The following is a 15,000-nucleotide window of genomic DNA, read 5'->3' as shown; positions in this document are numbered from 1 at the left end:
TCTGTTCTCCTTTGACTCCCACGTTGACGTGTTTCATCTCCTGCTCAGATCCATCAAACACCATGAAGGTGATGAGTTCTCTGGAACAGAACCTCCGACAGTAGTGCAGGATTATATTAACGTGCTCGCTCTGATACGGTATCGTTTCCATAGTAACCCCTCGTTCACAGGGACACCGTGATAAATGAGTAAAAAAAAGGAGTGTGGATGTGGGAGGAGCCTCCAGTGTCAGAACTTTCTAATGTCTACAGGACAGAGTTTACACTTCTGTATGGTTTCCATTGTAACATGATGCTAAAAGATGATTTGTAGGATCTCCTGAGAGAAAACCATGGCCAAGAAGTATCACATCCACAACCTCGACCTCCACGTGTAAATACTGTTTCCACTGTAACTTCTGTGTTTCTCACGTGACTTCATTTCTCTCTATATTTAATATTTTCTTTTATTAGTTCTAATATTTTATTTCTACACACAAGCTTCATACTTTAGATCAGGGGTCAGTAACATGGTGCCCACAAGTCTTTTCTAAACAATAGCTCACCAAAGCGCCACTTACCAGTGAACCACAGCGAATTTCTTTTATTGCTATTCTTTTTTTTTATTAGATTTACATTGGTGTGAATTTGAAAATAATTATTAAAAATAAACTTAAATAAATGTTTATATTAGATTAGAGCTGGTCTCCATGGTGATTTTTGTGTTACATAATCGATAATCTGTACAAACATGATTTGGATGATTTGTTAAAAATTGTAAGTGGCTGGTGGTGATGTAGAAGTGATCATTTAAAAATGTAAATATTGCAGAGATTTATAGAAATAACTTTACATATTGATCGGTTTCCTACTTTGTTAAATCATTGTTGATAATTATTGTGAGAAATCATTCACATGATCAGCGTCTTCACAAAGATCATCATTCATTATTAATAATAACTTCATTAAAGGTAAATTGAGCAAATGTGTTATTTCAGAAGTGTGTATTAAACTGGAAGCTCTTCATATTAATCAGTACACAGGAAGTAGCTCTCAGTCTTAAATGTATACACACACACACACACACACACACACACACACACACACACACACACACACACACACACACACACACACACACACACACACACACACACACACAGGTGTAGGAGTGAAGTGTTTATTGAGGAGTGTTGATTCTCCAGAGCGTCACTTTCTTCATACAGCAAATAAATATGGAGGAGATACAAGAGGTATAAAAGAGCCAAAGCAGGTAACAGTCAACGCAGAGCCAGTCTGAGACCACACACACACACACACACACACACGCGCGCGCGCGTTTCTGCGGCAGAGATGACTTCATATTCCTCCTTCTGCAACTTAGTGCTGATCAACAGACCTGCAACACACAAACACACACACACACAGTAAGTCAGACTGAAAGTGAGCCCTCATGCTGCTGTATCCTGCACTGAATTTAAACACTGCCGCACCTCATTCGGTCCTGGATGTTGTTGATGACGTCTCCATACACCATGTTAAACAGCTGCTCCTTCGACAGAGTTCCATCAAGCTGCTCTGTATACACACACACACACACACACACACACACACACACACACACACACACACACACACACACACACACACACACAGTGTTATATGCCACATTGTTTACTAAGGAGGTGTGTCAGATTGGGACGCAGCCCACAGAGAAGCTGAATTCACACACACACACACACACACACACACACACCACGTACCAACATCCACTCCCATGTCCTCCATCTGTTTCTTGTGTTTGACGTACATCGGCCAAACATGACCATCGAACAGACCCGGGGGGTCAGGCACGGCGTAGTTCCTTGAGCTGCGCGCGCACACACACACACACACACACACACACGTATAAAAGGTAGAACTGACCAGATCTGGACCAATGTTATCTCACACACACACACACACACACACACACACACACACACACACACACACACACACACACACACACACTCACCATCTTCTCTTTTTGCATTCTTCATATGGGATGGAAATAAACAACCGCTGATCAAACACGTCTATCAGGGGCCTGCAAAAACACACGTGCACGTTTAGTTCAGAACAGACGTGTTTGTGGCGTGATGTTGGCGGGGTTTTGTCTCGGCGCATTAAAAGGACCTCGAGCTCGAAACATGATTCACTTAACAAGGGCACAGTGACTCACGACCACGACATGGTTCAACGTTTCAACAATTAAACTCAATTCCAGTGGGGAGAACAGTGTTGCTAAGCAACTAGCCAAAAAAAATTAAACACACAACATGGCGTCTGAAACAGCTACAAAGTCCCAGAGACTGTGTGTGTGTGTCTGTGTGTGTGTACCCACCCGTAGGTGTAGAGCAGGAACCCTTCCACGATGAGGATGTGCACACCTTCGTCCTCGTCGTCTGCGGAGCGAGGGAGGATCTCCTGATCCAGCGTGCTCTCCACACCGTGAGAGCGTTCAAACTTCACCGGGTTCTCCTGCCAGGCGTAGATGGTGCTCATCATGGCCTCCATGTCCAAAGCTGTGATCACTACACACACACCCACACACCCACAGGGAGCCAATCAGACGACAGGATGACACGTAGTCCATGTGGCGTTTCAATCTAGAAACATTCACACTGCATTTATTATTTAAGGTGCCTTGTGTACACACACACACACACAGCGCTTACCATCGTACTGCTTAAAGCCATCGTCCCCGACTTCGATCTCATCCTGGGGCTGAAACACACGCGTGTACATTCAGCGAGGCTGAACACCACGAGTTTGGCTTTAAACACTCCGACACACCCGCTAACGCTAAATATAGCTACGCTAACAACTATCCCAACTCGACTTTACACACACACACACACACACACGACTCTCATCCACTTCTCTTTCTCACACACACACACACTGTTACTAGTACTACTGATAATGTGCAGTTTGGTCGTTGGAAAGCCTCAGAACTCCACACAGTAGAGAGAATAATCTGTCTATTATTTATATGATTAGAGATGAATGATGATGATGATGATGACACTCACCTTGAAGAAGTCGTCTTGATGCACCACACAGCAGTTGGGCAGGACACCACACAGACGCTCCGTCAGGGTGGTCTTACCCCCGTTAGTGACCCTGACAACAACAACAACAACAACAATGATTACAAACACACAGTGTAAACCCCAGTTTTGAGGTCACACACACACACACACACAGTGTAAACCCCAGGTGACAGGTCACTGACACACACGCGCACACACACACTCTGTGTAAACCCCAGTTTTGAGGTCACACACACACACACACACACACACACACACACACACACAGTGTAAACCCCAGGTGACAGGTCACTGACACACACGCGCACACACACACTCTGTGTAAACCCCAGTTTTGAGGTCACTGACACACACACACACACACTCAGTGTTTGAGGTCACTGATAAAACACGGTGTAGTGAAATCATTTTGACTCAGGATCATTATATTATTATTATTATATTATAAACTTATTATTAAACCATTTAACATCAACAATCTGTTTTACTCATGTGTGTGTGTGTGTGTGTGTGTGTGTGTGTGTGTGTGTGTGTGTGTATATTTATAGTTTTATTAGTATTTTATTTTATTGATCTTCATGTTGAACAGTTAAGTAGTAGTTCACTACATGTACACATTTATATTTACAATTAATACATATATTAGGGTTATAAATGCATTTAATCATAATTATATAGATTTATTATATTTATTTACACACACACACACACACACTATATATATATATATAAATAAAAAGACACACTGCTGACTGTCCTGACCACGTGGTCACCCATAATCCCTCAAATCCAACATGTTTATATAATAATAATTCATATTTATATTAATAATAAACACAAAGTAAATGAACATGAATAAAACACGTCTATAAATTATTATAAAATGTAGAATATATAATGTACAGTATAAAAGCGCGAGCACGCGACACACCGGAAGTGAGACCCGGATCATTAATTCGCACGTTACTGAACTGCGCGCGCGCGTGGCCTGCACAGCGCCCTCTACCGCGCATGCGCCTCACACGCGCGCACATGCACGCGCCAGCACTCACCCTCCGATACCGATGATGAACTTCATGTCTGAGTCTTGCGCGCGGAAGTTCCGTGCAGATATAACGGTTCGGTTCGGTCCGGACAGAAGAAAGGGGCGGAAGCGGAAGTGAAGAAGAAAAAAAAGAGGTTGGTAAAACGTCAACTACTCGAGTCCTCCATGTTGGAGCGCGTGAAAGTCGTGGGGCGATGAGACACGCTCGTGCTCCTTCCGCGAGCTTCCACCGAGAGAAGGCCACGGGCTCGCTCACGCGCTGCTCTATCCTTAGCGCCGTGCCTGATTGGCTATTTAAACAGCGACACAACGTGGGGTCACCACCCCGGCCAGCCAATCACAGAGAGAGCTCGGGGAGAAGCGCCGCCCCCCCCCCGCTTTGCCCCGCCCCTCTCTCCCACAGCTTTGTAATGAACAACATACGGGGGAAAAAAAATTTGTTTTGTTTGTTTTTTTGTTTTTTTTTAGATTTGCTGATCTAAATAAATAAGATATTTTTTTTAAACATTTATATTTAATTTATTATGTCATAATCATTTGTAATTATGATGTAATAATTATTAATGCAGTAATTATAATAACTGATGTTTGATGAGGTTTTAATGATCATTAAATGATGTTTATTATAAGATTCTGATTATTATATCTTTATTCTGATGTGCTACTGAGTCTCGGGTTACTGACTATAATATACACTAAAACTTATATTCAGCTTTATTCTACAGTAATACACACTATACACACACACACACACACACACACACACACACACACACACACACACACAATACACACAATCCCCACGCAGCATTTCCATACTGTTACATGTTACACTCACGGAAATGTAGGAGTGTTTCAGACCTTCCTGTGCCGTCACAGCCGACATCAACACAGTGTCCACACACACACACACACACACACACACACACACACACACACACACTCTCTCACTCAGTCTCACATACACAATCAACATGATCACACACACATCCACACAATCACACTCAGTCACACACACACACACACACTCATTCAGATACACACCCATTCACAATCTTACACTCACATGTACACACATCACACACACACACACACACACACTGGACCATGTGATCAATATCACTAAAATAGATCAATGTGTTGTAATTATTTAGTGTTAACAGCAAAAGTTCTGTTGCTGAAACTTCAGTTGTATGTGTGTTTGTGTGTTTATGAGTGTTTATGTGTGTTTGTGTGTTATAGCTGTTCTGTGTGTTTGTGTGTTTATGTCAAGTCAAGTTTATTTCTTTTGCGCTTTTTACAACAGACATTGTTTTAAAGCAGCTTTACAGAAATCAACAGTGAAGGTCAATGATGTGAATTTATCCCTGATGAGCACCATGGAGACTGTGGCAAGGACAAACTCCCTTAGATGTTATGAGGAAGAAACCTTGAGAGGAACCAGACTCAAAAGGGAAACCCATCCTCATATGGGTGACATCAAGAGTTTGATCATAAATCTTTCAACACTACAGAACACTGGAGAGTGAGAACTAACATGAGCACTGGAGTATAAGATTATAAATGATGTTCTTTCTGCAGTCTATTTGAGATCTCAGGGAGCGTGACGGATTGTAGCGTGTTAAAAGACTGGAGAGATACATGGAGATAAACCATTTAGTGCTTTATAAGTGAGTAGCAGTAGTTTGTAGTCTATTCGAACCTCAACAGGAAGCCAGTGTAGGGATGATAAGATTGGGGTTATGTGATCATATTTTCTCGACCTTGTAAGAACTCTGGCTGCTGCATTCTGGACTAACTGAAGCTTGTTTATTAATGATGCAGGACATCCACCTAGTAATGCATTACAGTAGTCTATTCTAGAGGTCATAAACGCATGGACGAGCTTCTCTGCATCAGATATAGACAACATGTTTCTTAGCTTAGAAATATTTCTAAGGTGAAAGAAGGCTGTTTTTGCAACTTGGTTGATATGATATTTGAAAGACAAGTTGCTGTCTAAAATACCTCCCAGGTCTTTAACTGTTGAACTAGTGGTTACAGAACATCCATCTAAATGCAGGTTGAGATGCTGGAGCTTCTGTATACTGGTTTTTGGGCCGATAAGCAAAATCTCTGTCTTATCAGAATTTAAAAGTAGAAAGTTGTGGGTCATTCAATCTCTTATTTCTTTAACACACTCAGTTATCTGAGCTAATTGAGCTGTATCGCCTGGTTTAGATGAGATATATAGCTGAGTATCATCAGCATAACAATGGAAGCTAATCCCATGCCTTCTAATAATATTTCCTAAGGGAAGCATGTATATTGTGAAGAGCAGGGGTCCTAGAACTGAACCTTGTGGCACGCCATAGTTCACTAGCATTATCCTGGATAGCTCTCCATTTAAATCTACGAAATGGTAACGATTGGACAGGTAGGATTTAAACCAGCTAAATGTCTGTCCCTGAATGCCGATGTAATTCTGTAAGTGATCTAGGAGAAGATCATGATCTATAGTGTCGAATGCAGCACTAAAATCTAGTAAAACTAACAGCGAGATAAAGCCTTGGTCTGAAGCTAAAAACAGGTCATTAGTGATTTTAACTAGAGCAGTTTCTGTGCTATGATGGAGCCTGAAACCTGACTAAAACTCCTCAAAGATATTGTTCTCCTGCAAGTGGGAACAGAACTGGGCAGCGACAATCTTTTCTAAAAATCTTGGGCATAAATGGGAGATTTGAAATTGGTCTGTAATTCGATAGCGTGTTTGGATCCAGATTAGGTTTTTTAATGAGGGGCTTAATAACTGCTAACTTGAGGGATTTAGGGACATGACCTAACGATAGTGAGGAGTTAATAATATTGAGAAGAGACTCACCAGTTGTATATAACACTTCCTTCAGTAGATTTGTTGGAATGGGATCTAACTGACATGTTGTTGATTTAGCTTTAAGTTGTTCTGTGTGTTATAGCTGTTCTGTGTGTTTATGTGTGTTTATGTGTGTTATAGTTGTTCTGTGTGTTTATGTGTGTTTATGTGTTATAGCTGTTCTGTGTGTTTATGTGTGTTTATGTGTGTTATAGCTGTTCTGTGTGTTTATGTGTGTTTATGTGTGTTATAGTTGTTCTGTGTGTTTGTGTGTTATAGTTGTTTTGTGTGTTTATGTGTGTTTATGTGTGTTTATGTGTGTTTATGTGTGTTATAGCTGTTCTGTGTGTTTATGTGTGTTTATGTGTGTTATAGCTGTTCTGTGTGTTTATGTGTGTTTATGTGTGTTATAGTTGTTCTGTGTGTTTGTGTGTTTATGTGTGTTATAGTTGTTCTGTGTGTTTATGTGTGTTATAGTTGTTATGTGTGTTTATGTGTGTTTATGTGTGTTATAGTTGTTCTGTGTGTTTATGTCTGTTATAGTTGTTCTGTGTGTTTATGTGTGTTATAGCTGTTCTGTGTGTTTATGTGTGTTTATGTGTGTTATAGTTGTTCTGTGTGTTTGTGTGTTTATGTGTGTTATAGTTGTTCTGTGTGTTTATGTGTGTTATAGTTGTTATGTGTGTTTATGTGTGTTTATGTGTGTTATAGTTGTTCTGTGTGTTTATGTCTGTTATAGTTGTTCTGTGTGTTTATGTGTGTTATAGCTGTTCTGTGTGTTTATGTGTGTTTATGTGTGTTATAGTTGTTCTGTGTGTTTATGTGTGTTATAGTTGTTCTGTGTGTTTATGTGTGTTTATGTGTGTTATAGTTGTTCTGTGTGTTTGTGTGTTTGTGTGTTTATGTGTGTTATAGCTGTTCTGTGTGTTTATGTGTGTTTATGTGTGTTATAGCTGTTCAGTGTTTATGTGTGTTATAGTTGTTCTGTGTGTTTATGTGTGTTATAGCTGTTCAGTGTTTATGTGTGTTATAGTTGTTCTGTGTGTTTATGTGTGTTATAGCTGTTCAGTGTTTATGTGTGTTATAGTTGTTCTGTGTGTTTATGTGTGTTATAGCTGTTCAGTGTTTATGTGTGTTATAGTTGTTCTGTGTGTTTATGTGTGTTATAGCTGTTCAGTGTTTATGTGTGTTATAGTTGTTCTGTGTGTTTATGTGTGTTTATGTGTGTTATAGTTGTTCTGTGTGTTTATGTCTGTTATAGTTGTTCTGTGTGTTTATGTGTGTTATAGCTGTTCAGTGTTTATGTGTGTTATAGCTGTTCAGTGTTTATGTGTGTTTATGTGTGTTATAGCTGTTCAGTGTTTATGTGTGTTATAGTTGTTCTGTGTGTTTATGTGTGTTTATGTGTGTTATAGTTGTTCTGTGTGTTTATGTGTGTTTATGTGTGTTATAGTTGTTCTGTGTGTTTATGTGTGTTTATGTGTGTTATAGTTGTTCTGTGTGTTTATGTCTGTTATAGTTGTTCTGTGTGTTTATGTGTGTTTATGTGTGTTTGTGTGTTATAGTTGTTCTGTGTGTTTGTGTGTTATAGTTGTTCTGTGTGTTTGTGTGTTTATGTGTGTTTGTGTGTTATAGTTGTTCTGTGTGTTTGTGTGTTTATGTGTGTTATAGCTGTTCTGTGTGTTTGTGTGTTTATGTGTGTTATAGTTGTTCTGTGTGTTATAGCTGTTCTGTGTGTTTGTGTGTTTATGTGTGTTATAGCTTTTCTGTGTGTTACAGTTGTTCTGTGTGTTTGTGTTTATGTGTGTTATAGTTGTTTTGTGTGTTTGTGTGTTATAGTTGTTCTGTGTGTTTGTGTGTTATAGTTGTTCTGTGTGTTTATGTGTGTTTATGTGTGTTTGTGTGTTATAGTTGTTCTGTGTGTTTGTGTGTTTATGTGTGTTATAGCTGTTCTGTGTGTTTGTGTGTTTATGTGTGTTATAGTTGTTCTGTGTGTTTATGTGTGTTATAGTTGTTCTGTGTGTTATAGTTGTTCTGTGTGTTTGTGTGTTTATGTGTGTTATAGTTGTTCTGTGTGTTTATGTGTGTTATAGTTGTTCTGTGTGTTATAGCTGTTCTGTGTGTTTGTGTGTTTATGTGTGTTATAGCTTTTCTGTGTGTTACAGTTGTTCTGTGTGTTTGTGTGTTTATGTGTGTTATAGTTGTTCTGTGTGTTTATGTGTGTTTATGTGTGTTTATATGTGTTTATATGTGTTTATGTGTGTTATTTGTGTTATATTTGGTATATTTGGTCTCTGTTACGCTACGTGATGATGCTGTAACTGAACTGTGAGTGAACACTCAGTCCTTCATGAACAGTAACCAGAGGACATGTTTTTCATGCTCTTTCAGGTTCTTTCCACGATGGTTTATCCACTCCAATTAGAGCGTCACATAACATCAACATAACACTCACCCCACATTCAACATCACAATCATAATAATCTTCACATCTCTATCGTGTGTTTATCAGCCATCACAACACGTCCATGTCCAAGAACCCCACTGTTCCGCATTCACATTAGGAAAAGTGCTAAGACCATTTTTAGCTCTCTGTGCCAGACGTAAACAGGAAGTGAGGTATGCTTACTCTCTGTCTGTCTCCCTCTACCTCCCTCTCTCTCTCTCTCTCTCTCTCTCTCTCTCTCTCTCTTCTACTCTTTCTCTTAATTTCAGGGTGTGTCTGGTTTGTGGTTTGCTGCTCCGTGGGTGTCTGTAGAGCACATTTGATTTCTCCATCAGGGCTCAGCAGCCATGTGTTCACTTCACTCCATCTGACACTTCTGTAAAAAAGACGTTCCATGTAGAGCAGAGAGAGAGAGAGAGAGAGAGAGAGAGAGAGAGAGAAAGAGAGCAAAAGAGAGAGGTAGTGAAAGTACTGGAACTTTTTCTCATATTGGAAAACTGAGCCACTGAATTGTTGAGATGTTTATCACACAAATGTTAGGAAACACTGAGACTTCAACAGATTTTGAGAGACACATGAAGGTACTTCTATAAAAGAAACTGTCACCTAAAGCTGAAACAATAGGTTTTGGAATAAATCCATATATATTCCACTTTCCATATTACTGTTCATATTTGGAGAACATGCAGATGAAACAGTGAAGAGGAAGTTCTGTGGAGTCCAAATGGAACACCAAGTCTTTTATTGTTTTTGAGACACACACACACACACACACACACACACACACACACACACACACACACACACACACACACACACACACACGTTCCTTTAGTTTCTATTGAACAAACTGACACACACACCAGAACTGTACAGTTGATGAGTGGATGAAGGTTCTGTGGAGTCCAGTTGGGACAGAACCATGTCTGTGTCTACCAGAAGAACTTGTGTGAGAAGGAGTACAGGAGAGAAGATGTGATCAGACTCCCTCACACCCCACACTCACACATGGAGGTGGAAGTTTAATGGTTTGGGGTTGTTTTGGAGCAGGGAAGATTCTGGAAAGTGAAAGTGACTCAACACGGCTCCTATTCCACACTTCATCACCACGCAGTTCCGTCTGGACTGCGGCTCATCAGAATCGACTTCACCGTACAACAAGATGATGAGTCGAAGCGCACGTCTGAGTTCTGTATGTGTTATTTAGAGAGCAGACAGACGTCTGGAGTGATATCTATCATGGAACCACCTGCCCAGTCACCGCACCTCAATCCTATTGAACTGCTCTGAGATGAAGAAGAAAATCTCCAACTAGTGAAGAACATCTCTGAAGAGTTTTACAAGAGACACAGCTAAGAGTTTCACCTGAAAGCTGTTTTTCATGCTAACAGAGAATTTACAGAAGATACAGTCTGGACATTTATAGATTTGTTTGGTCAAAGGAAATCTTTATAGAGTTAAAATATCCAGTTTGTTGCATAAAAACAAAAGGAGCATGTACATGTCCCTCAAACACCAAAACCATGGTGTTTCCACACTTTTCACAGAATCTCTATATACACATTTATTTACAAAATTAAATTGTCGTGTTTGGTGAATGAAAATTGAGAAAATCAAGTGGTATTTTCCTGAACGTAAAAGTCCATGTTGTGGAAGTTCTACAGATCTACAGATCTACACCACGTGCCTCTACATCAGGTCAAAGTTTTGTGTCTGACTTTGTTTCTTGCACAAATTCATCAAACAATCAAATAAACAATTAAAAACCTCAACAGTTAAAGTTATTTTTCTAGTCTCCTGACTAACGCTGTTTCCGACCCAATTGTTTATAGTCGAGTCTGAAAACATATAAAAATCTTTGCACTAAAATTAGCACATTCTCCACCACTTTGGTTTCTTGAACAACAAGCTTCACCCTTTCAGAGCTCGAAACATTTGGGCAGCTGTGTTTTGAGGCAACGATGATGCCGGAAACATGTGAGATGAATTCCACTGGAATGAATCATTCGAGCGATCGCTTACTCAGCATAGAGTGTCATGCCGATCATCAGTGACAGGGGGCGCTATCAAGCAGCTGATTATTTTCCTGGGACTGAATGTGCATTATATCTCTTATACACCAGCATTCACTCAATCAGCATTAAAAACGTATAGTTCTGTTTTAAAGTTGTGTGAAGCCCAGGATAGGAGTCTACAAACAGAATGAGGGGTTACTATAGAAAACATAACCATTTGATTAAATGAGATTAGATTGGATTGGATTAGATTAGACCTTATTGTCATTGTACAGAATACAAGCACAGACCCAGTGCATCTACTCAAAAGTGCAAACATATTCTATATATAATGAATATACAGCATAATACAAGGTGGTATCAAAAACATTTGACACTAGTTTTGTAACATGCCAACAGGTGGCAGCACAAGGCTGCACACACAGTCACAGGGAGCACCGACCTTCATAATTTAAAAGACGTTGTCCTGTGTACATCGGGAGCTGTGTGACTGGTGCTATTTTGATCTCATGAGCACCCTGTCACTGAGCTCCTCCACACATGTGAAAAAAGGTACTTTCTTGTAAACAGCTTTTGCTGTAAACTCTTCGATACCACCTCATACATACACACATGTATATATAGTATATTGTGTTCTATATAAAGTACAGGAATGAGGTAGTGAGTAGAATACAGTTCCAGGAGGAGGAGACACGGTGTACAAATATAGACGTCCCTTGTACAGGAACATGAGGTCCAAAAGTCCAGGGAGCCTCACGTGACTAAACAGAGATCATGTAGTAATTATACAGTAATGTGCGATGCAGCGAGGTAGAGAACAAGTTATAAGGCACAGTAGCATTGTAGTGCCAATGATGAAGGACATGCAGAGAGCATTCAGCATTAATTCCCTACATCACTGGGATGTTCGAGGAAAGAATTTCACTGTGCAGTAAAGTACATGTGACAAGCAGAAAAAACCTTTATTATTTAATTGATTTATTAATGTACAGAACAGCATGGGCTGAAGTGGAAATGTACAGTTCTGTGTCACAGCCCAGTGTGACGTTGGGTCTGATTAGTGTAGTAGGGTCTGATTAGTGTAGTAGGGTCTGATTAGTGTAGTAGGATCTGATTAGTGTAGTTAGATCTGATTAGTGTAGTAGGGTCTGATTAGTGTAGTAGGATCTGATTAGTGTAGTAGGGTCTGATTAGTGTAGTTGGATCTGATTGGTGTAGTAGGATCTGATTAGTGTAGTAGGATCTGATTAGTGTAGTAGGGTCTGATTAGTGTAGTAGGATCTGATTAGTGTAGTAGGGTCTGATTAGTGTAGTTAGATCTGATTAGTGTAGTAGGGTCTGATTAGTGTAGTAGGGTCTGATTAGTGTAGTAGGGTCTGATTAGTGTAGTAGGGTCTGATTAGTGTAGTAGGGTCTGATTAGTGTAGTTGGATCTGATTAGTGTAGTTGGATCTGATTAGTGTAGTAGGATCTGATTAGTGTAGTAGGGTCTGATTAGTGTAGTAGGGTCTGATTAGTGTAGTTGGATCTGATTAGTGTAGTAGGATCTGATTAGTGTAGTAGGGTCTGATTAGTGTAGTAGGGTCTGATTAGTGTAGTTGGATCTGATTAGTGTAGTAGGATCTGATTAGTGTAGTAGGGTCTGATTAGTGTAGTAGGATCTGATTAGTGTAGTAGGGTCTGATTAGTGTAGTAGGGTCTGATTAGTGTAGTAGGGTCTGATTAGTGTAGTAGGATCTGATTAGTGTAGTTGGATCTGATTAGTGTAGTAGGGTCTGATTAGTGTAGTTGGATCTGATTAGTGTAGTTGGATCTGATTAGTGTAGTAGGGTCTGATTAGTGTAGTAGGGTCTGATTAGCGTAGTAGGGTCTGATTAGTGTAGTTGGATCTGATTAGTGTAGTAGGGTCTGATTAGTGTAGTAGGGTCTGATTAGCGTAGTAGGGTCTGATTAGTGTAGTTGGATCTGATTAGTGTAGTTGGATCTGATTAGTGTAGTAGGGTCTGATTAGTGTAGTAGGGTCTGATTAGCGTAGTTAGATCTGATTAGTGGTATAGAGTGTATACTGTAAAGTTTCCTTCTGATCAGGGATTCTGTAACGATTATATGGCTAACGATCTGCTCATTCGATGGTGGAGGAGAAGCAAAAACACCTGACATGGAAGTTTGTCCTCAACAATTCAAGTCGAGTTTCCATGAGTGAACAGCTTATAATAATGATGGCACTCTAATGAATGGACTTTCAATGTCTCCCATATGAAGATGCGTCTGGATCTTGAGGTTTCTTTCTTATGAAGTCTCAGGGAGTTTCTTTCACTTCTCTCACCTCTAAATCACTCACTACATTTACATTTACAGCATGTGGCAGATGCTCTTATCCAGAGCGACTTACAACTAAACAGTCCTAACAGGGCTAAGGGCCTTGCTCAGGGGCCCAGCAGTGGCAGCTTGGGAACTTATGACTAGGGATGGGTATCGTTTACATTATTTTTATCGATACCGGTACCAATATCAATACTGCTTATTGATCCCTGCACTTCATCATCAATATGATATGATGTCATTCAGAGATGGAAAACGACTGTTCACCATTAACACTGACGTATACGGAGATAAAACAACACAAGTATTGATAACAGTGTGCTGAAGCTTATCAGGAGTCTGGTATTAACCCAGTTATGTACCGATCCAAAAAAATCTATTTCTCGGTACCCATATCTACTCATGAGCTTCCAATCCAAAATCCAATGTCTTAACCACTGAACTGATCTGAATTGTTATAGCAATTGAAGTTGATTTGTTTCTCATACAGCATGTCCCTCACTGCATTATATCTGAAAACCATCAGCAATCTCTGGATGATAATGTGCTGTTCACCACCAGACACCAGATACCACTGAGCTGTTACTATAGAAACGATCCACACGTGTTACCATCAAACCTTCCTAATCGTGATTGAGGATCTAGCACGCTTATGTGATAATGTTTGGTCCATGACCTGGAGGAGGAGAAGCAAAGCATGAGGAATATGGAAGATCATCCTGACCTTCAGGAGATGAGCTATTATGCATATGTCAAAGTGTACATCACAAACCCTCTGTCAGAAACCTCTTTCTCTTTCACATCCATCAGCCACTCTATTGGATTTGGGGATTTCGAATGAGGAATTTGGAACTTCTCAAGAACGTTTCTGGAGGCCTAGGGCGCCTCTGACTCCATCTTGTGGTAAATATTGTGGGTATTATTATTATTATTAATATTATTATTATTAATATTGTTATTGTTAATATTATTATATTTTATAGTTCACCACATAAATAGTTTATTATCATTACAATTTATTGATAAAACCATATTGGAGATAAAAATACAATTTTATAGAGATCCTGTTGAGAGGGATAGCGCGCATGCGCACACGCCACCCTGTCAGGGAGGGGACGCGGATGAGGCCTGCATCCCCTTCCTGCGCATGCGCACTATCGGGGCGGCTGACTCCCACGTCATGGTGTCGCCTTCACTTCCGGGATTCATGATGTGTAGATCTGCAGAAGGTGAAGAAAATCACTT

The 15,000-nt window shown here is 40.0% G+C and overlaps 2 protein-coding genes and 2 long non-coding RNA genes across 8 annotated transcripts in view; 2 read left to right on the top strand and 2 right to left on the bottom strand.

Moving 5' to 3' along the window:
- Positions 1 to 1,144: 1,144 nt before the first annotated feature.
- Positions 1,145 to 4,709, bottom strand: mibp2 (muscle-specific beta 1 integrin binding protein 2). The gene is made up of 8 exons (XM_083552512.1): positions 4,129 to 4,709; positions 3,056 to 3,146; positions 2,699 to 2,747; positions 2,365 to 2,554; positions 1,996 to 2,067; positions 1,742 to 1,848; positions 1,472 to 1,556; positions 1,145 to 1,377 (listed from the first exon to the last, which is right to left on the bottom strand). The coding sequence occupies exons 1-8, from the start codon at positions 4,152 to 4,154 to the stop codon at positions 1,359 to 1,361; spliced, it is 639 nt and encodes a 212-aa protein (XP_083408638.1). The 5' UTR covers positions 4,155 to 4,709; the 3' UTR covers positions 1,145 to 1,358.
- LOC310732193 overlaps positions 1,145 to 15,000 on the bottom strand; it is a 44,236-nt gene continuing 30,380 nt past the window's right edge. For 3 of the 5 annotated variants that reach the window (XR_014535367.1, XR_014535368.1, XR_014535369.1), the window contains exon 2: positions 1,145 to 1,320. This is a non-coding gene — a long non-coding RNA (uncharacterized lncRNA). Of the gene's footprint in view, positions 1,321 to 5,038; positions 5,084 to 15,000 lie in introns of those variants that run through there. The other 2 variants (XR_014535370.1, XR_014535371.1) reach the window with 2 other exon arrangements.
- On the top strand, positions 3,156 to 4,205 carry LOC310732219. Its single transcript, XR_014535399.1, has 2 exons — positions 3,156 to 3,588; positions 3,625 to 4,205. It is a non-coding gene; the product is annotated as an uncharacterized lncRNA (long non-coding RNA).
- Positions 14,886 to 15,000, top strand: part of LOC310732189 (CDC42 small effector protein 2-like) — a 15,944-nt gene continuing 15,829 nt past the window's right edge. Inside the window, exon 1 of the mRNA XM_083552539.1 lies at positions 14,886 to 15,000. This exon is cut by the window's right edge and continues 36 nt beyond it. The gene's annotated coding sequence lies outside the window, so the exon portion shown is untranslated.

Source organism: Silurus aristotelis (genome assembly GCF_946808225.1).
Source record: "Silurus aristotelis genome assembly, chromosome: 10".
In the NCBI taxonomy this organism is placed as follows: Eukaryota; Metazoa; Chordata; class Actinopteri; order Siluriformes; family Siluridae; genus Silurus; species Silurus aristotelis.
This window is presented reverse-complemented; position numbering and strand designations above follow the sequence as displayed.

What these genes read in the sequence shown, in the direction of transcription:
- mibp2 (XM_083552512.1), bottom strand. Translation starts at nt 4,154, where the DNA reads ATGAAGTTCATCATCGGTATCGGAGG. An exon ending in ATCAAGACGACTTCTTCAAG is followed by an intron (nt 2,748 to 3,055) that starts GTGAGTGTCATC and finishes CGTGTGTTTCAG; the next exon opens with CCCCAGGATGAGATCGAAGT. An exon ending in GGACATGGGAGTGGATGTTG is followed by an intron (nt 1,557 to 1,741) that starts GTACGTGGTGTG and finishes GTGTGTATACAG; the next exon opens with AGCAGCTTGATGGAACTCTG.